This window comes from Buteo buteo, chromosome Z, assembly GCF_964188355.1.
Source record: "Buteo buteo chromosome Z, bButBut1.hap1.1, whole genome shotgun sequence".
Taxonomy (NCBI): Eukaryota; Metazoa; Chordata; class Aves; order Accipitriformes; family Accipitridae; genus Buteo; species Buteo buteo.
This window is the reverse complement of record NC_134204.1, coordinates 71,262,820-71,287,748: the sequence shown is the minus strand read 5'-3', so window position 1 is coordinate 71,287,748 and position 24,929 is coordinate 71,262,820. Positions and strand designations below refer to the sequence as shown.

The following is a 24,929-nucleotide window of genomic DNA, read 5'->3' as shown; positions in this document are numbered from 1 at the left end:
ACAACTTTGTCAGAAATTTGTAAATGAAAAGGGTAAATACCTGTCCTTGGGCAGGGGAGTACACTCCAAGATAGACCCAAATGATGTTTGCTTTCAGGAGAGGGTGGATTCACTTTCAAGTCAAAATCTCAAATTTCAGATCTTCAGTTCTTGGAGCTGTTGTGGAATGCTTGTGAAAATGGTTAAGTGAAGGAACACGCTCTAGGCAGTGGCTCTGCAGTTGTTCACCATTGTAAATATGGCAGATCTCTCTGAAGTCTTTTGAGACTTCTTTGGGGAGCCTGGGCCCCTGGCTGTGCAGAACTGAAGTGTTACCGGTGGAGAGAAGGTGGACGGGGAGGGCAGGTGATGGTTCCACCAATAGGTCTTCACTTCTCCAGCACTCTCTTATGGTCTGCAGCCCTGTGACCTGCCTTTCCACCAAGCACAGAGTACTTGGGGCTCTGCCAGACCTAGGAAAGTAGCAGAGCTTTTGGAGGTAGTCCTCCACATCATGGTTCCAAGAGCCAGTGTTGTCTTGGGTCCCAAAACTCCTCTCCAAGGGAGCTGGGTGGTGTGCACCGGCTGCTGAATCACTTACCTGTGGGCAGGCTGCAGCAGCCACCCCTCAGCAGGCACCACTGGCCCACCCCTGCCTCACCTCCTGCAGCAGCACCGCCCAGAAGACAGGAGGTGGCAAGAGAGGGAGAATTTCCACAGAAGCACCCTCTGGGCACGCAGCAGCACACATGCTTGCCTCCCTTGGCTGCGCAGGGGAGGGAAGCATGTTTGATCAACATGTAGCACAAGGAGGTGAAGGCCTGTGTGTGTCAGTCAGGGTACCAGCAACAGTGCAGGGGAAGCAAAACTGCTCCAAACCCGACAGCATTTAACACCAGCGTAACCCTGCCGTGACTGCTTTGCTTCAGTGGCCCCCCAAAATAGGCAGGACAAACACTCCCAGTAGCAATCTGCTTCACCTTCATTTATTTTTGTCTTTAATGGTGCATTTTTTTCAACCACACCACATTTCTATAGCATCTTTACAGTATCCACCACCTCATGCTTCAGCAGTTCCAAGTTTCTCCAGTTAGCTGCTGGTATCACTATGCAAGCGTCTCGTTCTCTTTCCTACAGATCGAGCCAGTTTCCCAGTCAAGTCAGGTGTACGCCACTGGACCTACATAGAGGGGAAGGTGTCCAACAGACTCAAGAAATGTGATCAAAGCCCATGCTCACCATGGAAGTCAAAACAATTTTGAAAGACATTGCTATTTGGTTTTAAATCACAGGATTACACTCAGGCATTTGCAACTGGATTTCCAGCACCCGTATTTGTCAAGGCTCAGAGGAAGGTACAGGCTTTTACAGGCTTGCAAGTTCTAACTGCATTATCAGTTTTACAGAAGTCACATTTATAGTAAGACCCCCACCACAAGTTAATACCAGAACTCCAATACTGATCCGAGCCAGTGAAAAAACTATTAAACCCCAATTAAAACCTCTACAGTATTCAATGTTTCTTTAAAAAAAAAAAAACAAACAAAACAAAACCAAAAACCAACTATTTGATTACTCAAGAACATTAACAGAGAAATATTTGAAGCAGAAGTCTCTGCATGACTGACAAAACCCTTGCGTAAAGCAAATTTACAACAATTAACAGTATACCCTGAAAGAGCAGAGGGATTGGTCAAATCAGAAAGCATTAGCAGAGAAAGCAGAAATAACAGATCTAAGTCTATGAGGATATATCACATTGCTACAGGCCACACACAAACTTATGTCAATCAACACTCAAAGTAGAAAGTTCCATTTTTTACCCTCCTCGTTGAATCAGGAGGTCAACTGGTCAATGTATGGATGAAATGCATCACTAGGTATAATACTTGAAAAAAATAATTTGTATAGGAACAAAATTACTCGAAGCTCATCACCTTCTAAGCTTGAACTAAATAGCACTGGGTATGTAAATTCTTTAAACATTCATCTGCAAAATGAAGAGACCATAAACAGCTTGGAAATATACTGCAGACTGATGGACCTGAGCACCTAAGGCAGTGTCTCTGCCATTCATCACTGCTTACTGTAATACAGACCACTCTGGCTTGGCATTTATGTATGTAATGTTATTTGTGTAACTCAAAACTAAGGCTACTCTATTTCCAGGCTGTGTTTTCCCAGTTTAAGTCTCCTGTGAGATATCACTTAATTTAGCATTAAAATGTTTTCTGAAGACATGGGAGCCACGTGCTGTTGTCACATTTTAAGCAAGGGAAGGGCAGCAGGTGCAGCCACCACAAAGCAGTTGTTACAAAGCCAGATGAGGCAAGGGCACTTGGTTCATCCACCATCGCTACCAGAAAGATTTCTGGCACCACTGCAGGCCCAGCCCAGCACAAGCTTGGCAGCCCAACTAGTTACAGGCTGAAATAAAGGAACAAGCTGAACACTGCCCTGTTCTCTCCCCTAGCATCTGGGGCTGGAGTTCCCAACACCCAGGTGAAGCTTGCAGTATGGAAGTCTAAAGTTTGTTCCACTCCAACTCTTCCTTACTGTCTCTATTTACCAGTGACAACTGCTGCCAGGAGCAGTTAATGATTCTTCGACTATACTGCAAAAAGGATTGCATTTTTCAGAAGTTGTCCATGAAGTTCCTCTACCGATTGTTTGTAGCTACTGTAATAAGACACTAGACAATACATTTCAAAAACATACTTCAATTGTATTACAACCATGTTCTTTTGAACTGTGAAAATCTAGCTGGCTTGGTAATAAACAAATCCATATGCTCTATACTACTTTGAAAGCTTAACTCAAGTGTTTCACATGCCCAAAGCTAAGACACTTTTCCTGTGCCATACTAGAGAACTTACCACACTGCTCATTGAGAAGGTCCATTCCCTTTCATACTCACAAAACACTACAAACTGTTTCTCGTTTCTGCAATTCCTTTGATTTAAGGGCCAGGCAGAGGTAACAAATTCTATTGTTTGGGGTTTTCTTGTTTGTTTGTTTTTTCCCGATTTTTATTTTTATATAAACAACTGGGGAGAAACAAAAATACTATCATGAAGTCGAGAGTCAAACCAAGTTAGAAGACAACAAAAAGAATTCATACTTTGCTTTGCATCTATCCCCTATCAGTCATATCTTGTAAGGCTTATGATGCTTACACAGTTTGCTGTTGGTCAGAGTACTGTATTGTTTTATATAGGAGCACATGAAAGCCAGTTTTAGTCAAAAATTTCTTCTATCCCCATGTCAAGTTTTCCCATTTAAAAAAAAAAAAAAATTCATTAAAGTCCTGCAGACAAGACTCTGCCTGTCAATAATCCTCAGGCCTGCAGAGCACAGAACTGCTGAAACACAGCCAGTATGTGGTGGTCCAATTCAGCTGTAAACAGGAGGTTCTCTAGGGTCACCATGTACTGCTGGATTATCTGGTGATGCTGGCAGATAAAAAAACAAAAACAAAACAAAAACCTTTATTGTTTTCATATATCCATACATAAGAACAGGTAGAGAAGTCAAGGCATGTAAAAATCACAGGTCAAATGTTTTCATCAAACTTGTCAGGCACATCTCATTTCCACACCACAGTAGCAACTGACAAGAAAAACATAATGCACAGCCACTAGTGACTGCAAGAAGAAAGCATGTGCTGAAATCCTGTCTTGAGGAGCACTGTGCTCCCTGTAGCTTTTTACTCCTGGACCCTGAATTTTGTGCAGGATACCATGCAACTGCAGAGATATCCTAGAAGAATCATGATATTTGCTTTCCTCTGAACCCACATCTACTACCAAGGAAGGGTTCAGCCCAAGGGAGAATTATACCACCACTCCCATTCTTCAACGTATCTTCTGCTTGCACAGGTATAATTTTCTATTGCTATCACTTTCATCCAGCAACCTGTGCTTATTACCTAATTCAAGAATTCAAAATTATTTTTAATATTTATGCATCTTATTAAAAGGAATTCTGCAATATTTTAATCCACATATTTAGAAGACATCTATTTTAGTATTCTTGTTCGCTCAGAACTTTGCTCTTACTATAAACATACAGTTAAGAGGAGCTCAGTGAAATTCATAATCACATCTTGGTATCTTTTTGCAGTATGCTCACAGTGTGGGAATTAATCAAGAACCAGTCACTCCACCAGTCTGTGGCAGAGATGTGGCCAGAACCAGAGCTGTGACCTAGTCCCAACACAAGTCTTCAGAGACGATGTGCTGCTGCTGCCTATTGCTACTCTCATGGAGTGCTCAGTTCTCCAGCCACAAAGCTTGTCTATCCAACATGTCCCTGCCCACAGCCTTCCAAACTGAGAAATGAAACTTACCTGCAGGAAGATCTGCTGCAACCTCTCTATACAGCTCTTGTACCAAGGTGTAAATACATCAATTCCACCAGTCTCACAGCGCACTAAGTGCTCAGTTAACAACATAATGAAACGCTGCAGGAGAGGAAAAAGAATACGTAAGTCTTGTCAAATGAAAGCAGGATCCTAACCTCAAGTAAGAGGATCTGGGGGACAGAAGCTTTGAACAGCAATGTGAGAGTAATTATTTTGCTTGGCAAACACTGAATTTAGTAAGCAAATAAAACCCAGTTACCTTAAGGTTGTTCAGGAAACTGTATGGTAGCAGAACTCCTCTGTTCCTAAGCACTTGAAACTGAACAGATCTTGCTCAGAAGCAGTCTTTGCAAGGGGATGACCTGGATTGACTCTAACCCATAGTAAACCCACCAACCCCTTCCCATATTCTTATTCCAAGAAGATGCCCAAGATACAAGTGACACTGAAACCTTATAAATCCAATAACTTTAAAACCTGAAGGTGAGAAGAGATTTTGCCCATCATTACCTGGAATATAACAAGGAAGAGATTCTTTTGCTCACTCTGGGCTGACTCTACTTTCTCCTGCAAGCGCTCTATCTGCTCTTCTAGTGGTCCATCTTCCCGATCACTGCTTCGGTCATCGTCATCATCATCATCATCACTGTCTCGCTGTAAGTGACAACACAAGACTAACTAGCAACTTGTGGATGCTGCTAATGCCCTGCGGTTCCACATGTGAAAAGGTCTGCAGAGCAACTGAAAAGCAGCAACTGAAGCTGCTCTGTAGCTTGGTAAGTATTGTGTTTTGAAAGACATTAACTTTCAATATAAGTCAGGGAAGAAATTTGGAAGGAAAAATGCCAATACGGGAAAGCCCTGAATCAAGATTTCAGAGAAACCAGTGCAAGCTTAAAGATTTACCAGTCCTTTATTTAGTGGAAACACAGTAAAAAGTAATACCCCTGCTGACTTTATCATCACCAGATAATGAACAGCTTTTTAAAAAACAATCCAGCGTAGATATTTTAAATTGTGTCTACTGCAGCAGGGCAGGTAATTAATTCAATGAACAGTTCTGAAATCTCAGGGCTCCAAAAAATAAAGCACTTTGTGCAAGAACTCACAAGAATCCAGCTCGTTAGCACAAAAGGAAGACTAGAGACTGCAGCCCATGGTGTTAAAGTGGGGAATCCCTATAGTCATGATCAAAAGGGATGCTCTCAGACTAGAAAGGGTCAGCATGGAAACCAAACTAACTAGGAACACGGCATGTTCTCATTACCTCAAAAACAAAACAAAACAACACAACACCAAAAAACACAAAATACACATAAATACCAGACTTGGGAGCTCAGGTAATGAAGTATTCCACAAGACTACAACGGACATAGGAGGAAAAGCAGAATCTGATGGATTATGGTACATTTAAATACAGATATTGCTTGTCTTATAGGATTGTCTCTGTGCAAAAATACCCACAAATTAACATCTCAAAACTTCAAATATTTGTAAAAGGAGCATGTGCAACTTGTGACAAATATAGGGCCATGTGTTAACTCACCTACTGCATAGCAAATGAAAACTCAGAAGATAGTTACAGCCCTGAATCAGCATAAAAAATTAAAATTACTTACCAGAGCAAGTGAGAATTTAATTTTATTCTCTCTATAGGAACTTGCTTTTTCCCCATCTACAGAGGTTTCCTGAACTCAAAACACTAAAGGACCAATAAGACCTAAGAGAAAGCATGTAAGCCTTGGACTCATTCCATAGTAAGGCAATCCACTTCATGCTGGGGACATCAAAACTTCACGGCTTACTTCCCCTAAAAGGAATGGTCATGCAGCAGAGCAACAGCCTGCAGAACTGCTCACTGTTGCATACAAATGTTTCTTCCTGAGACAATACTCATTTAAAGTACTCAGTAGTAAAGAGCTGCAGCAAGAGACAAGTACAGAAATGAGAACACTGGTATATTTGTTTAGAGATGCCGGAGAAGCTCTCTGCCTTACACTAAGATCAATGAGTGCATGTAGGTCTTCAAAAATCATGGGCATTTATTAACTGCTGGTCAATGTAGATTAAGGATGCAAGCAACTAGGATGGCTGTTGCTGCGAGTGAAGGAAACAAGATGAAGGGGCTGGGATGAACTCACACTGGCAAACTGTGAGGTATTAGTGATCTCTCACCAGAAACTTCTGGAAAAATAACTGACTTGTGCAGGTTTCTTCAGAAACCATCAGCAGCCTCTGTGCCATTATTGTGGTTTAACCCCAGCCAGCAACTAAGCACCATGCAGTGCCAAATTCTGACATTAACTTAATCCAAAGTTTTGGTGCTAGCTAAGGGTTTTATGCTGGTAATCATACTCACAAACTACCTAAAAACATGGAAATGCTCTCTTGCTCTTTGCAACTCTCAGTGTGTTTATAAACTGGCTTCATTCTATCGTGACTAAGTATTGCATCCAGCCAAGCTTCCTTGGAGCCCATCTTTTGCAGCTGCCACATTAGACACTGTCTCACCCCATTCTACTGTCCCACTTGGGACAACAGAACACAACAGCGGCTGCTTGCTCATCAGTCTGTTGTATATAGTAACCCAGATCATGCAAAGGAATTCAGAAAAATATGCTGGAAGAAGGAAGTGACAGACAGCAGTGTCAGAATCCAGCAGCATCCATCAGAAGAACAGTAACAGCCAACTTTTCAATAGCAAATAGCTGTTTCCGTGCACTTCTGCATGGAAGCCACAAGAGTACTCTTTAACAGAACTTACTGTAAATATTTTGTAACTGTTCTTATTGTTATCTAATAAGGTCATTGCAATCCAGATTAGAAGGCAAGTGGAAGACATGCTCATATTAGATGAGAAACTTGTGAGAGAGAGCTTGAACAGGGCAAATACATACGAATTCTCCAAAAGATTTTATTGAATTTTTAGGTTATAGCTACCATTAGAAAGGTGGACTGAGAACATACATCTAGTTTTTGATGTCTTACCGCTACAGATGACCACGTCTGCGGACATGCTTCCTGACAAATGTATTTATTCAGTCCTTCCCCAAACCAAATGTGTGTCAGTCTGACAGCATGCAGGTTTGTAAAACATAACTTAAAATAATTAAAACTTACAAACAAATTACTTACTCTTTTGTGCTGCCTGGCCAATCTTGCCTTAGTCTCCTCCAGTTCCTTGTGAATCTTCAGAACATGTTTATTCATCTTACGAATTGTGGAATGTAAGATCTCCCAGATATAAAACCTAGGAAAGACAGAAAGCTCAAAACACTACATTACACACTACTTCAAGATAAAAAACTAAATATAGTTTCTTATATAAAAATGTATCTGGGGACATTTAAAAAACTTAGCTTCATTTAAGACATCTACTAGAGTGAGCAAACACTCGCCATATAGGAAAGCATACCTGTAATGTAAGAAAGCTTAACAATAATTTCTTTCCTATTTTTTGCAGTAAACTTCCAAACCAGCCAGCATTGTCATTTATACACGTACTGCAGGACTACCAACATCAAATTGACTTCGCAGTCCAAACAATTCTCCCGTTCTCAAGAAGCAATGTATCAATGGTGGTACAAGTTACATAACTCAACCAAAGGCCAGGACCACACTAAGCTAGCAGCAGCAGACTTTGTCTAGAAATAGGTACAGTGTTCTGCTTTGGCAGGCTTAGAGACTACTTGCAAAATGACATGCTAGCAACATTCTTGCACTGTCACATAAACATTCATACCCCAACTCAGAAAGAAAAATGCTAAAGTACATCTTTCGTAGAAGGAGAAAAGGCTTAATTGTACCTTTTTCTTCCACTACTCAGTTTTCATAGATTAAACTACGTACTGGGCACTTAAAATAGTAATTCAGAGACAAGTAACAACCCAAGACAAATTCTTGTTACCTAGTAAAATCATGTGCAAGCTCTGAAGAGAAGATCCAGTTTGCTACTGCAGCGCAGTCAACAATTTGTGTCCGAATCATCTTGTCCACAAGCACAGCAATCATCTATATTTTGTGAAAGACATTGCACACACAATCTGTGTAAAGTATTCCAGCCTCAGATAAAACCAGAGATGGTTTGATGCAACTCTATGTTAGTGATATTACTGGGTAATTTCAAATACTTTAGGAAGCTGGGTAGTTTAGCCTAAAACTGCTCCAATTAGGGGATCTATATAAATTACATAAAGCATTCTAATTTTGTTTAACAACCTTTTCTACTTCTTGTGAAAGTGATATATCACTCTGTTACATACATGCTTCCATAAAAAGCAAAAAATACAAGCATCACAGTTGGAAGTGAGTCCTTAAAAGATGCAAGTGCTAGTATTTGACCTCGACGTACTCAAACCAGAGCATATATACCGGTCAGATCACCATAACGAAGGAGCCACTGTTAGCCTACTCTCCTTGAACTGCAACAGTCTTCAAATGTGACAGTATGCTCTTCTCTACAGGACCTATTCATTTCAGGACAGAGCTAGTGCTGTGTAGTCAATGGAAATGCTTATTTGCTACAGGCACTGCCATCATTTGGGGGGGGTTGCAAGCAACCTACCAGGCAACTGCAGAGAGGAGTTACTGACTAAAGCAGTTGCAAGCTGTTCAGAAAAAAGGCTTATCTTGGTTACTCATGTGCTTAAATGCCACAGTATCTAAGAACCACAGCCTGCACTGTATTTATCCTTACAACCACCCATTGTCAAATAAGGAAGTGTAACAAAGCTCCTTTTAAGGAAGGAAAATTAAAATAACTGAATGAATCATACAGAAGACTCAGCACTCGACTTTCAAGTCCCAGGATAGCATCCTATGCTCTATTTGTCTTTCTGTATTGCCAGGAAGAATTTCTGATTACTTAGCCTGATCTTCCAAGAAACACAGACCTAGGATTTTGAAAAAAACATTTAATCTCAATGTTAAAGTTTCTCTTTATGAAGAGAACCTTGCTTATAGGTCCAGGGACTACTGATTCATATTGCTAAATCACTATCTGCAGCACTGCTGATAGGCTGAACCAAATCAAAGGACGTTCCCATAGACATGGGAGTAGGGTGAGCGGCATGAAACAGACTCTGGACAAGTGTCCTGCTGTCCAAGCACCATTTGTTCTGTGTGCCAGGGAGGTTGTGGACTCAGGAAATAAAGTACATGACCAGAAGCAAAAGACTGAACTGCAATAAATGCAAGAGAGAAAATTTTAAGTTGCACAATCAAGTAGAATAGCAGACCTTTGTAACTTTTGCACTTGGTATTTTTTAAAGCAATCTTGATTTATTCATAAAATCAAACATGACTGTTTGGTCTAGGTTTGAAACCTCCATCTCAGTTTGGTCATGCTGCAATACAAAGGAACAACGAGGATATGGATATTAGATTGCAGTAATGTAATTTCTTCTGATCCAGTTAAATGGCAGTAAAAAGTAGGTCAGACTGCAATCGTCACATTTTCAAGGTCAGTAATTTGGGTAGGAAGTTTAATATATTTTAAAAATCCTGCTTTTTTTGATGTTTTTACTGTACTTAGAAGAGAGGTGACATGCTGCATAGTTATATTCTAGGCGCTCAGTTTTTCCCCTAGGAATGGGCCACAGGTCCAGTGGCAGATGCAAGGATTACCCCTTGCGCTCAGTGGCATCACTTCTGAAAGTCTGGCCTATGCACTTGTGAGGTCTGTGAGGTACAGACCACTTTCAAGCCCAATAAAGTGTAACACAAACACACCAGTAAGGAATACATGAAATAATTAATGCAGGAAAATTCAGCTTGAATTCCTTATCGATTTCTATTTATAGAAGAATGACAGCTGAGGGAGAAAACAACTGCTGTGAAGCAACTGAACAGCTTAAACAACTGAGGCATTTTTCATAGGTCTTTTAGGGTGTTATTTCCTCTGGCTCAAGAATGAACATAATCATGGCACTGTCAGACTGATCTGTTCTGAACAGGCACTGACTGCAGCTCTACTCACTCTACCCACACACAACAGTGACTTCAACATGAGCTTTGTGGAATAACTATATGGCTTTCACTAGCAATTGGGGGGGGGGGGGAATCCCTAACAAACCCCAGGTTTCCACATTTCTAAGAATGTGGCCTGCTTTTGATATGAGATCTACATCTTATTTCAATTTACACATCTACACTGTTTTTCAATTTTTTAACAGAATCATGATTTTCACAGAAGTTATTCTCTTGTACAACAAACAGCATAGTATGAATCTGAGTCAGAATGACAGCCTTGACCCTCCCACAATGAACTCTGAGGAAGAAGTGGCCTCACTGATTGTATATATTTTATTTCCAGCCTTCATTTTAGGCACTAGTAACAACCAGTAAATATAATTTGAACTTTCCTTCAAATAAGATGACAATAGACATGTTATTTTTAAAGGATATAAAGCAAACTGTAATGGTTTTTATTAAATATGACCTCTGTGAGTTGAAACTCACACAGATACTTGACACTGCAACCTCTTACCTGTGGATGATTCTTCCAAACCTCATATACAACCCTCAGAACATGGAGTTTCCCCTCATCGCTTTCAGCAAGTGTTTTGAAGACTTCATGAAACCTTTTAATAGATGTAAGTAGTCAGTAGAGGGGTTAGGATCAGGTCAAAAGAGCAGCAGATACAAGGCAAGTGGTTTAGACTGGCCAAAAGAAAATTTTGTGACTATCTTCAGCAATTCTTGAACAACTATTCCCTGGAAAATACAACCATCCTGAGCTAAAATAGGCTACAAAGACATGACAGCTCCTAAAAGCAACTTAAATCTTAGTGGTGAACCTACTCCCTGAAGCTGGGCTACATTTCTCATACTCTTAAAAGCAGGAGGCACTTTCATGCCTCATGTGCTTATCTATACACAGCTGGAGCAAAATTTGCTGCCTTGAGCCTTAGACCCTCCTCTCGATATGTGTTTCCATAACCTTAGACACTTATCCAATCTGCCTCTTTCTGAAGGAAATCCTGCTAAAAGCCTCTATTTTAGCGGAGTTACGCTGACTGCTAGACTGCACTCAGAACCCAGCTTACTGTAATATAACTGTAGTGTTAAGAGGCTCTTTTTCATCTCATGGCTGCCACTGTTGGTGTGCAGCAATGAAAATACCATGGCTCTAAGTATTCATGTCACTCTGCCTCTTGCACCACTGATTATAGGTTACTACCTACAGCTTCTTATCAACTTTGCCTCTATAAAGCTCCCAGGTGCATGTTCTTGTAACAGCTTTATATATCTTTAAGGACAGATAGAAAAATAACTCATTAAGATGCATGTGACTACCTTTCATGTATTAAACCACTTAAGAGCAACTCCAAAGCACACAGGATTAAAAACCAGTTATTTTCTCTCATTTTGCTAAAAAAGGTGCAGTAAATTCTTTAGAAGTTAAAGCATATCTTTAAGGAATGCACTCTGAAGTATATTAGAATGGATGTTACTGTTCTTTGGGAGACAGAAGTTTACAGCAGACTGCTTTGAAGTTTCATGTTTTCTTTTTCTTTCCTCCATTTTCATCCAGACGTACAGTACAAGATATTGTGGTGGGAGTTAGCCAGTGATTCAAATGTAAGGAGAAACCCTTGCTCCTCACCATAATCAGCAAATGAGTAATTCTGAAATGGAGTAATGTTCCAAACCAGCCTCATTTGTTTGATTTACATCATGTGGCTGTAATGTACACATTTCTTTAATTCCACCTACATATATAACCTAGGATTTACACTACAATTCCTTCAGTAAGCAGTGTCATTAGTCCTCCTAATCATAGTGCATTGTGGATCACGTAAAACATTGCTGAAGCTTGCATTCCAGTTCTTTTATCATGCATTTCGGTGTCAGAATTAAACTGTTCTGTAAGCCCCCAAATAACGCACATATTACACTTACTTTGCCAGGGCACTGAAGGAGTGGCTGAAAGACTTTGCAGCTAGATGGAGCAGAGTCTGAACAAAGACTTCTATTTTCAGAGGGTTGAAGGTAAACCCTTCATCTGCAAGTTATTTAAAGTTGAAACTGTAAGTACTTCAAGTAAAGCATGTAAGCTACTCATAAAACTGTAGTGATAACTTATGGTTTTAACTCATTTCACAAAAAAGAGTTTCATCAACAGGGTTTTGCAAGACTCAGCAGCGAGCTACTAAAGACTTTCCAAGATGTGCAGATCTTCAGGCTCCCATTTTGCCATGGAGAAAATGTGCAGAAAGAATTCCAGGTCAGTGAAGAAGCTAACAGAGACACAGCCGCTCTACCAACATGTAACAGTGCCGATGGACAGCAGCAGAGAAAGACAGCAAAGTAAACTGGAGAGTTATGCACCAAGCTGAAGGCCTGGCAGACCATAAAAAAGGGAGAGTGGATGAAGAGAGGGGAAGGTAAGCATGATTACGATACAGAGGTTGGCTATTTATGACATGGGAGAAGGGTTCAACAGGCATGCATAGCAAATATGGGTACTAGGCGTGAATGGTGCCGACTCCCCTCCTGTAGCTGCAGCTACCTGCAGCTGAAGACAGGCAGGAGGGAGAGCACTCATTAGTGGGTGATGTCTAAAGCAAATCAGGAAACATGACTGTGGATCCCAGGGCAAAAAACCACAGATCATTGCTGCTCACTGCTTGTATAACAGAAGACCTGCAGATATTACAGAAATGTTGAAGCTGTCCCCATGGTAAAGATCACTTCTTAATTCTCTGTCTCGCACTCCTTCTCACTCCCTAAAACGCACAAGTATTTAAGAACCAATGCTGTCTGTGGCTGCAAAGCTACAATGAACATGAGTGGAGTCCCATCATGAGTTTCTATTCATGGAAGACTACAGCCAGCAGGCTGGCTATCTTATCTGTCATGGGAGTGCACCAAGGGAAGGGAAGCTCTCAGGGCACAAGCGCTGAACCTCAGAGGTGAGGATAACAGCATGAACTGCACCCTGTTGCTGAAGGCAAAGGAAAGTTAAGTTCTTTCATGCCACATCTGTCAATAATCACAAGAAAACACAACTCAGGCACTAGGTTACCTCTGTTAAGAAAAACAGGCCTGCCTCTGCACGTAAGATGTTTACAATAACCCCTAACAATGGTGTATTATTTCCATTTACTGATAAATTTAAACCAACTATTAGAAGGAAAAGCATATAGTTCCGTTCACCACCACACTCATAGCTCCAAAGGATGGCAGATCTTTCTACACACAAAAGAAATTACAGCCTGCCAAAGCCTAGCAGCATATAACTTACCATCATCATCATCCTGGTTTGGATTGGGCACATCTTTTAAAATGCTGAAGATTTCATCATTGCTGGCCTTATTTTTAATTGCGATTGTTAAACAGAGTGCCACAGTATATCCAGGAAGAGACCCTAAACAAGAGCAAAGAGATCAAAATATGTCAAAGGCAAGTGACTATTTTTAACACCAGTTTGTCTCTCAGAGAAACAAGTACACTTCCCAACTACACCTAAAACTAGCTGTTTCTAATATCATTGTCCACATCACTATTCCATAAAACTGCTCAACACTTGTCCTGGTCTTCATGTTAAATACAAAACTTCCAGTAGAACCTTTAGAACTGAGGTCAGGTAATCACTCTCCCATCTAAAGCTCTACTTCAGCTTTCACGAATTTCCTAAAAATACAATACTTCCTTGTTTTTCCTCACTGTGTCTTTGACGATGACACTTCTGTGCTTAGGATTGTCTTTCACTGAGTAGTAAAAGGAAGAATAAGGTACCTCTCTATCTCAATCTTTACATCATCTGCTGCCTCTGTATGCTTCATTAAACCAAGTTCACTGGTAAAATCTTCTACTGTTTCATGAAGTTCAAAAAATAAACTCATATTATCATTTTATATGCTGACTTTTGCATAGTATTTGCCCAAACCGGGGAAATAGATGAGTTTTCCAATTTAGACTTCCGGCAAACAATGCTGTACAACACCACAACCACCTCAGCAAGAGTAACTTCATGTATCTGGATTTTCTTTTCTTCATAAAGTAATAAAGAGGATTATAGTACAGAGCTCCAGGCTTAATATGTATTAATTGCTCACATGAAGCATATTTACCCATATGAAAATCATGCATAATTATTTCAGCTGTATTCCTCTCTATGAAGACAACTGATATTACAGTCTAATGTGCTCCCTTGCTCTGAAACACTATTTTCTTCAACTTGACCCCTCAGTAACTTTAATACTTACTATTACTTTCATCTCCATATTTGTAAATGCACACTGGATTAGCAGGACTGAGGACAGAAAAACTTGCAGGAACAATGTCTATTATTCGCTGATGGTAGGAGAGTCTGGAAATAACAAGTTTCGCAGTAGTAGAATTAAAATGGGAGTAACACCAGGGCTAATTCTAAAGTGACTGCTTTATAATGGTTTTCCTATATTTAACTTTCATAGAACAAAAATCAGGATGTTTATACAACATAATGGTAGTTTCTGCTGGGCAGTAAGAGCTAAGTAAACCAAATTTACTAGTAGATGCTTTCTATTTGAACTCTGTGATGCTAGAGTTTCATCCTCATCCAATAAATTTAGCTTGTGAAAAGATTTAGAGGCTGCCTGGTAGGACGTTTTATGCAAAAGCCTAAGATGTGCTGCAGAAAACTAGTTAAGACGCTGGTATTCAAAGCAGAAAAAATATTAAACTAGATGTCTTCATTTTACTTTCCAGCTTATTTCACTCCCACAAAGGCTTAATTTTACTAACAGAGTTTTCAGTGAAATGGAAGAGTGCCACAGAAAAATGGTATTCGTTTTGCAGCACAATACTTTCACACTTCCTGTACTGAATTCATCCAAAAATGGATGAATGTTTTCATGTAGGATACCGAGTAACATAGGCTTTTTGAACATTTTGCTCTTTCTCTCTCTTATATCCCCCTATCTCAACAATTTTAAGTCCAGCCCTGATTGTGTACTCCTGTTGTTGGGTTTGGGGTTTTTGTTTGTTTGGAGGGTTGGTTGTTTTAAGGTCACTGAACATCAGAGGCACCTAGAAGAAACAAGATTAGATTCTCAGTTTCTAATGTAACTAATGATCAGTTCCTTTCATTTCTGTGAATGCTGAATACTTTCCAGGAGTACTACCTGAACCCTCTTTCCATGCCTATGGTGAAGCATATCTTTTTGTAACTATAGGTGTGCATACCCGGGATAGCTAGCTCACTACTATCTGCTCGACCTGTTTCTCCTGGTTTCTAAAGTAGTGTCCTAAGTGTCCTACAGCAGATAAACCAGATTAAAATCATACAAACAACAGACTCATCTCTTAACCGAAACAGAATTGTAAGAACAGACATGCCTAAGACAAAAGTAAAGTTAAAAGGAATCTGACAGTATCCAGAAGCAAAGATCAAACTTTGCCTTGAATGCAACTATCAAAAGATCTTACTTACCTCATGCACTTTTCCAAAACCTCTCTCACAAATTTGGGTTTGGGCTTTTCAAGGTCCTGAGTAAGACAGTCTGACCTATCAAAGGACAGAATATGATAGCTTTTAGCAAAAGAAATTGTGCTTTAGTCTCTTTTTGGCTTGGTCTAATAGGTACAAAACAATCACAGTCTAAGGACAACTGGAGTGCTTGACACTTAGTTTTACAGCATAGGCAATTTTAAGACAATGAGGTAAGCTTATCACTATTTCCTTATTGGCCATTAGCATTCTTGGAATCTCATCTCTGTGTGATATGTTTTCAAGTAGCTTCCCCTCCCCCACCAGATTAAAAATAATTTGTGCTTACAGTTAGATGGCTTTCCCTTTCCTTAGGAAAGGAACCTTGAGTGATTTCATAGTCTGTTCCTCCCTCACAGGAATTTTTAAAATTTCTGGCTGATTTCAAATACATTTCAGAGAAAGAAAGGTCTCAAATACAGTCACTTGCAAGATTTGTGAAAAATGGCAGCTTGTGAGAGACCCACAGAAGCACTGCCATCAAGGAACACCCAGGCAAACAAAAATCAGCTCTTTGAAAACTGCTGCCTAGTCAGTCAACATGGATGTGTATGATGATAGCCAGCAAACACTTAACTCCACATAAGGACAACACAAAACTTAAAGTAAAGCCACAAAAACATATCACAGGGGCTGCACCCCTCTCCACAAGGACACTTGGGCAGATCAGCTACAGAAAGCATGTATGGTAGCAGGCTGTGGAAGTTACTGTAGGGAGGACTTAACCGCAAGGTAACCTCCCTTGCTACATGGGTGCCTAAAATGGAAAGCTCAGGGGAACCTGTAGTGAGACATTGATAAGAGTCCAGGGACCTCCTGCTAGAGATGCGAGTTCAACATTTGGCATGGTAAAAATGGATGGCAGGGACAGCTCTGATGGAACTTCAGGTGCTTGGAGTTGGCAGGAGGGAAAGAGATCACAATTTCTCAAGGATAAAGGTTATAATGAAAGGTTTAGGGTAGAACAGAGAGCAAGATTACAGAATGAATACAGAAAGTCAGGGCAAACCATTAAAAGTAAACTGGGGAGTCATTTAGGAAAGTTTGCTAGCAACTGATTGTGGGTGCAGGACAAATTAAAGAAATCACATTTCTACTTCCCCTGTTTAGGGAACGCTTACACTGGATTTATCGTGAAGTTCACCAGGGACAACACAGTGACTAAAGAGATTATCAAGATAATCTACCACTGGGTGGTGGTGAACAGATTAGGAAAGATCTCTAAGAGCTGGAAGAAAGCAATTAACAGGGCCACTATGCTGTGACACTTCCTGGATAAGTTTGAAATGTTAAGGTTTTTTTGCAATATCAGGTTCAGCTCAAAAGGAGAGAAACTTACCAATCTTCCCAGCTCCAACGGAACTGGAAGTTGCTCAAGTGGTGAGAAAACCAGTTAATAAATCTTTATTAAAAGAGAAAGAAAGCTCCATTAAATGTCAGAAGTGCAGGAGAACTTTCAGTTGAGATTTTTCTTATAAATGCATTCTACTTTCCAAAGGCAAGCCTAAACTCTAAAGCTATTACAGCATTAAACAGCATTTATGTCGACAGATAAAAAAGACTGAGTTCAGAGAGTCAGAAAGAACCTTTTATCAACAAATAGACAGCCTGTCATGTTCTGTTGTTTCATACAAAGAGATAACCTATTAAACTATGACCTGACAATTAAAGTGTAAGCTTACTGTGAATATGCAACTTCCACATTTTTGATGAGTAATTAACAGCTCTCCTACACAATGCAGACTTCACTCAAAGGGCAAAATCACCACCACTCTCTTCCTCTGGGCTGCACATAAACTCTACTTCCAAGTTGCCTCCCAGACTACTAGGGAGCAGGCATAGTACTAAATAATAGAGTACTATGCCACTATGAACAGCTTTGAACACAGAAAAGTTGTCACCAATTTTAACCGTCCTGTACAGACAGCTAGACTTCCAACCTCTGGGGGAGCGTTTCTGGGAAGAAGAGGCAAGCAGTCAGTCCTCCACCTTCTCTTGCTCAAAGCCAGAGTCCAGAAAACATTTTGAATAGCATCAGGAAGTTCTACCAACAATTTCTGACTACTCTTTCCATCATCTCTTCATTTTTCCTGTACATCGGATATTGAGGAATGTTTTCCATTGTCTCCAAAACAAATTTACCTGTCCACACATGTTGTATTCATTGTATCCAAACGCATGTAGAGCATTTCTGTGGCTTGTGCAAGCTGGAAGTTTCTTATTAAGGGTTACAGAAAAGCACTAGATAAGTCAGATGTTATTCCCTTCAGTTTTTTAATAGAATGTTATCAACTTTTTGTACTGAAAGCTCCCTGGGTCTACTCCAAAATCAGGTAAATCACAGTAAATCCACAGTGGAAAAAGTGAAGCATATTATGAGTTCTGCCCTCTAATTCCAGTCTCGTTTTCTTCCATTATTGCAATGAGACTGTTGCCTTCATCCATAGAAAGCCAGAATTCATGTCATGCAACAAGCAAAACTCCACTGATATGAACAGACACCAACCTCCTCATGGAGTACTTCTGTAATCTCACCAGTCTAGCTTCATGGGCTGCTGTTGATGCTTATCCACAAACAATCCTTGATCATCACTGAAGGCTTGAGAAAGTATGTCTACACTGACTTTACCCAACAAGGCCTTTATCCTTCTTATGGTGTCCCTATTTAACATTAAAAACTTTCTGCATGGACATCCGCCCAACTCTAGAAACAGATTTGGCTCTAATCATTGAGATATGTGATTTGCAAACAGTGAGTGGTATCATGAAGTAGAACAAAAATTTGCACATGAAATTGCCAGTGGATAGACATCTGGTAGCCATCCTCCATTCTCAGTCTGTAGCTTGATCTAAAACAATGATCTAATGTGATCTAAAATGGCAGCAAAGTCAGGGCAATGTAATAGCCAGAATTAGCTAGGAGTCATGCCTCCTTCCTCAGCATTTAGCCACCCTGTCTCAGCTGACAGATGATTATGGACCTTTTGAATGTTTCTAGTGGAAGCACTGAGTGGGAACTCAGGCAAGTTCCTCTAAATCATCTGCTACACTTCCTACTAAAAAAAAGTAGGAGCATTCACGCAGTTGTTAGAACAAAAGATCAAGTCTGTCACTTCCTTTCCTTCTCAGCCTTTATTGTGTCTGTGACCATGCCACACATTGTCCAGGCCCGAACAGGCTGCAGTGACAAACAGGAGTATTGTATTTTATCCCCTCACCAAAACAGCACTTCTTGGGAAGGTCAGAGGAAGTACCAGAACATTGTCCAGAAAACTGAAGAGTCTTGCCCAGTTGGCAAATCCAGACCTGTGCTAAGTGGGCTGTGCTATTCTTTCATGTGAGTGTTAGAGGCAAAGTTTCAGGCAGCTGCTGCAAAATATTAATACCACCAGTATTTATTGCTATCCCACCATCTACAGAACAAACAAAATAAAGACTGCATTTTAATAAATGCTCTCCAGCAGCGCAGAAAGGATACAACTTGTGGTAAAGAGCCAGGCTGAAGTTTGCACAGTTCAATCAGGAGCGTTGTGTACATGACTTCAATGTGTGGTGGAGATGGAAGTTGAAACAATTCTGCAAATATTACCTGTAGGAGAAGGTGGCACAGAATCAAGAGCACAGTCCGACATGGCCTGCACAACCCTCAGCTTCGCAATAGTGGCAATCAATGGATCTTAAACAATTACATACCCAAAAAGGCCCATATTATTCTGTGAAATGCATGTTCTGGGAAAAAGAGAAACTTAAAAAGGTAGTGGTAACCCTACACTGTTCTAATAGAGTCCACTCTAACTGCCCTTCTCATATCATACTAACACAAAACCAGTATTATATACCTATTATGTCTAACAAATACATTACATAATGTAGAAATGGGCATAGTTATAATATGACCTCCTGTAGTGGTACCACATGATCTGAGAAAAGTGGAAATCATCTGATCCTGTTAAATAATAAATGTAAATACTAAACATATTAAATGAAGCCTAAGCATTTAGTATGAAAGACTATTTGCATTAAAATTACATTTGTATCTTTTCCATGATGTCCTCTTTTCTCCTAGACACAAACTTACGTAAGTAAAGCCACAACTTTCAACTGAAAATTACAACCAGCATTTCATACAACAAAAATATATGCTCAGTACCCCTTGGCAGCAGATCCTTCTAAAAAAACTGAAAACAATCCTGCAGTCAACATTTGTGTTTTTATTTTCAAGTTTGTCTATAATAACAGCATGTCAATCTTTGAGGGCTACAACAAGGCCATCATAGTACAACATTCATCTCTGAGTTTCTGTTTATTTTGCATGCCATCCTCAACTAGATTTAAATTACATCAAAGGAATCGGGAAACTTTGATTCCTTACGGTTGGTCAATTTCCTCTTTAAACTTCTGAATAAACACGGAAGAATTGCAGCTAAAATAAGTAAGCTTTAGAAAATCTTCTTACTAGTGTAAGAAATCAACATCCATTTATAGACTGCACAAACAGCACAGAAAAACACATTGACTAGAACTGGTCATTCTAAGGAAGGACTTGAAATCATGAAGACACTGTAAAGAGCTAAAGAACCTTTCTGTAACAGTGTAATTTGGATATACTGTTAAGACAGATATGTGTGCTGGTTTTGGCTGGGATACAGCTAATCTTCATAGTAGCTAGTATGTGGCTATGTTTTGGATTTGTGCTGAAAACAGTGTTGATAACACAGGGATGTTTTCCTTGTTGCCGAGCAGTGCTCACACAGAGTCAAAGCCTCTTCTGCTTCTCACACCACCCCACCAGCACGCAAGCTGGGGGTGCAAGAAGTTGGGAGGGGACACAGCTGGGACAGCCAACCCCAACTGACCAAAGGGATATTCCAGACCATACAATACCATGCTCAGCAATAAAAATCTGGGGGAAGAAGAAGGAAGGAGGGGACATTTGGAGTTTGTTTCAGCATTTGTCTTCCCTAGTAACTGTTAGGCATGATGGAACCCTGCTTTCCTGGAGGTGGCTGAACACCTGCCTGCTGATGGGCAGTAGTGAGCGAGTTCCTTATTTTGCTTTGCTTGAGTGCATGGCTTTTGCTTTACCTATTAAATGGTCTTTATCTCAACCAATGAGTTTTCTCAATTTTACTTTTCTGATTCTCTCCCTCATCCCACTGCGGGGGGAGTGAGCAAGTGGCTGTGTGGTGCTTAGTTGCCAACTGGGGTTAAACCATGACAATATGGCAAAAAGGCAGGGGGGACCCTGTTAGGTAGAAAACTGCTCCTTTTCTCAAGATAGGAAATAACAACAACTGGATGATCAGTCATTATCTGTTTGAGATACTGCATAAAACTATTTGTGACAATCATCAGATGTTCATTATCATTCAGATTAAGTGTTTCAAACTGGCATACCATACTCTGTGAAAACCACAAGGTCACAAGAAAGACCAGGATGCTGATGATCTGAATGTCTGAACTCTGTCAAGTGTAAGTTGTACCAAAAGCTGTAGGAGCACAACCGGGCATAGCGGTCCAAAAAGCCAATAAGGCTGCCCAGACATTCTCGGTTCACAGCTACCAGAAATATCCACATACACATCTGTAAGAAGCTAGAGAGAGAAAGGCCCCATGTTTCAGTGTTTCGCACAGATTCCAGGTAGCATGGAGCACTCTGTGCTCCGCTTGACAAATTACAATGTGGAGCCTCAGGGACCTCAAAAGTAGGCATACTTAGGAAGGTACTGACAACCACTCTCAGGCTACATTTATTTCTGCCTAACTGTTACGTTCTGAACCTTAAATAACACTTTACATAACTTGTTTAACTGTATTATTTCCACAGTTCTGTGACTTACTGAAAAAGTTAGTGAAATTTCACAGGTTAAACTGTTAAACTGTTGTTGAAAGCAACATATCACCAACTTGACCGTTAAGAGAGAGCTTACAAGGGAGAAGCAGTAATCAGAATGAACAGAAGCCTGAAAAAAAAATAAATCTTTCTAAGCCTTTAAAACTCTGGAGCTTCATTAAAAGTAAGCAGTCATAGACAAGTAATGAAGTTAATATTAAAAAATAATTCAAAATTGCAAGAAAAAGAAAATTATTACAGTAATAGTCAAAGAATTTGTACACCAACCTTGCACCTCTTTCCAGTAATTTCATCTAGGCAAACCTTTCCTATTTGCACATCCTACAAGTTTCTGAATCAAAGAATTTCCAGGGCCTTTAGGTAACCTATTTCATCAGGAATACAGTAACTATTTGTTGGCATTAACGTATGTACAGCTGAGCATAAAGCACACAGCCATATACAGCACCTGAAGATACTGAAGATAAGACCATTGAAGATACTTCTATGTTAAGGCAGAAAATGATTGTCAATTTTAAGATTCCCCTGTTCTGAATACAGAGTACAAAAAGAACAAGCTGACCAAAAGTAATGTAACTTTACAGCATTCAGAGTATTTGGCATTCTCGTGCCAAGATGAACTCTCAATCTCACCTTTATTAAGAGGAATCTTCTGAAATTCCTTACATTTACTTCTTCATAAAGCCTACATATGACAAGTTGCCATTATTACTGAAATCTCTTAATCCCTTTCAACCTTTGATGGAAATTGATGAAGTTTTATCCAGCTCTGCATCTTGAAAACAGACCCTTGAAAGAAGGCAGCAAAAGAAAACCTGTGCTGCTTTTCTGATACACATTACAGTTATTTAAAATTCTCTGACATGGAGGATGCCCCAGAGGAAACATGCCACTATTTGACTGCAAGTTCTTTTCAGAGCCAGTAGAACAAATCATTTAGAACACCCAAACATAAATCATGCAGAACAGCTAAGTCTGGCTGGAGATCATCTAGTCAAAAACCCCCTGCATAACACAGGGTCACCTAGAGCAGGTTATTAGGTTCTGAGCTTCTCTAAGGATAGAGACTCCACAACTTCTCTGGGAAAACTCTTCCAGTGTTTAATCATGTTCACAGTAAAACCAGATTTTTCTTATGTTTAAATGGAGTTTCTTGTATCCCAATTTGCACATATTTCTTCTTTTAGTTTAGAAGAAATTGGATTAAAATACAAGTGACTTAAATGTAGCCATCTCTTAGACTGCGTGCTACACTACAAGCATCATATGTAAAACTCTGAAAGTTTGCGAAATGCCACAATCTGGATTACTCGTGCACTAAAAAATTTTGCTACTTGACCAAAGCTCCCATGCACCAAGTTAAAACGACAACAAAAAGCATAAAACTAACTCTCAACTGCACATAACCCTGTCATTTAAAAGCCACTGGTTGAATTCAACAAGGTTCTGGTTGACTCCCAAATCAAACTGTAATTTAATGGATTTATCATGGAACTAACTGGGACATGTTACTCGTGAAATAATGGAGCTACAAAAGAGTTTATCTATAAAATCCATACCTCTACTATGTGGTAGTTCAAGGGGATCTTGTTATTTCCTGGATAGCTCAACAGCTGTGCAGCACTGCAAAACGACAGATACATTTAGTTCAGAACATAACACAGCAAATGTGATGTAAAGATCAAGTAACAAAGTTACAGAAAATGCTTAATTCTGGGCAAGAGTTCACACAAAAGCCGCACAAACAAATCAACAATCCTTCCAAAGTCTGTCCATCAATCCATAGAACAGTTTTTGAAACAGCACAAGAACACACCAGAATTGCCTAAACTATGATTTGTAACGATGTATTTTCTCTTTATGTAGTTACATCACTTCAACACTATACTGCTATGCAAAATAGTTTTGCATAAATAGTCACGGTGATCTGCAATTCTGGCATGCATATATGAAAAGGAAAAAAAAAACCCCAAACAACAGATGTTCAGAATTACTTGAAAACACAATTAAGCTGATGGGTTATATAAGAAACTCTCAGGCTTCAAATGCTTCATCTTTTAATCAGCTCATTATCACCTATCATTAGTACAAAGCAAACAACTGCTACTTCCTTTATTTTATTTCTACCTTTCTGGCAAATCTTGTATCTCCCTCTAGTCTTTTACTTTCCTCTGAGAATTAACAAAGACTATCCCAGTAACTCAACAACCCTGAATTTCTAGTTTCTACTGAATCAAACAGCTGGAACCAAAAAACTTTATCACATGCCATCACCAAAAACATTGTTTCTGCCCATTTCTTGCATACTATACAAAGTTTGGTGGTTTTCATTTGGAAGCATGATACAGCTAATTACCTGTGGCAAACCATCTCACTTATCAATTACCCACATCAGATATTGCTCAGGCAGAAAAAAAGTGCCCTGACTGCTTCCTGGCACAGCTGAATTCAAACTAATGAAATCTGCTGGCCCTGCAATGACTCCCCAAAGCAAGCTCAATTATCTCTGCTATGTAATCCCAAAGAGAAGAATGCAATAAGGAATAGTAGGAAGCAGAATTATGTTCATAAACACCAGTGCACAGTCAGCTGCAGATGAACCAGCTCAAGGCTTACTGTGCCCCAACAAGTCAGCTGCTTCAAAATTCCAGGAAGCATAACACAACCACACTCTCCACAGTGCTGCCATGAAGAATGAGGTGTGTCTGTGTATTTTTTGCAGCACATCCTGTATTAACAAGGATTTCCCTTCCCAAGGACCCACTGTCCCCCTGGATCATACAGACTCTACATTATCTGGATATTACAGACCCACAGTATTCTAGGCAACAGTTTTAATACAGTTAAATAAAGTAAATCAAGTTTCATCAAATGTTTAATCTTGAGCTTTTGTCTAACCAGCGCACAACTCTGTATATCCCTGATGGCACCAAAGCCATGGTAGCATATAAAAAGTGCAAGGGCACAGTAGTGCTAAGCTCTTCCTACCAAGTCTTTCTCTCTTTCCAGTGGGATTTGATGATGCAGTGAAGGTTCTCTTCTATTACAAATCGTTCAACAGAGTGGCTGCCAGGCATGACAGGGCCCTGGTAAGAAAGAATTAAGACTCATGAAAGATCACTGCTAATACAGTGGTACTACAGGTAGCAAGCTATCCTACATACATTTACAGGTGGAAAAAGTAGTCCAACATCCACATAAACACAGTGAGGTCTCAGCTGCCCTGTGTCCTTCAGGACTGAGAAGCTGGTGTGATA

At 39.9% G+C, this 24,929-nt stretch overlaps 1 protein-coding gene across 1 annotated transcript in view; it reads right to left on the bottom strand.

Annotated features, from left to right (window-relative positions):
- Positions 1-960: 960 nt before the first annotated feature.
- Positions 961-24,929, bottom strand: part of NCBP1 (nuclear cap binding protein subunit 1) — a 32,779-nt gene continuing 8,810 nt past the window's right edge. The window contains exons 9-23 of the mRNA XM_075020061.1: positions 24,661-24,758; positions 23,232-23,295; positions 19,297-19,407; positions 17,961-18,025; positions 17,158-17,220; positions 15,762-15,836; positions 14,554-14,657; positions 13,590-13,712; positions 12,245-12,347; positions 10,830-10,923; positions 8,250-8,353; positions 7,478-7,592; positions 4,853-4,996; positions 4,328-4,441; positions 961-3,431 (exon numbers count right to left, since the gene is read on the bottom strand). Coding sequence (XP_074876162.1) covers positions 3,318-3,431; positions 4,328-4,441; positions 4,853-4,996; positions 7,478-7,592; positions 8,250-8,353; positions 10,830-10,923; positions 12,245-12,347; positions 13,590-13,712; positions 14,554-14,657; positions 15,762-15,836; positions 17,158-17,220; positions 17,961-18,025; positions 19,297-19,407; positions 23,232-23,295; positions 24,661-24,758 — 1,491 coding nt within the window. The 3' untranslated portion in view covers positions 961-3,317. The remainder of the gene's footprint in view (positions 3,432-4,327; positions 4,442-4,852; positions 4,997-7,477; positions 7,593-8,249; positions 8,354-10,829; positions 10,924-12,244; positions 12,348-13,589; positions 13,713-14,553; positions 14,658-15,761; positions 15,837-17,157; positions 17,221-17,960; positions 18,026-19,296; positions 19,408-23,231; positions 23,296-24,660; positions 24,759-24,929) is intronic.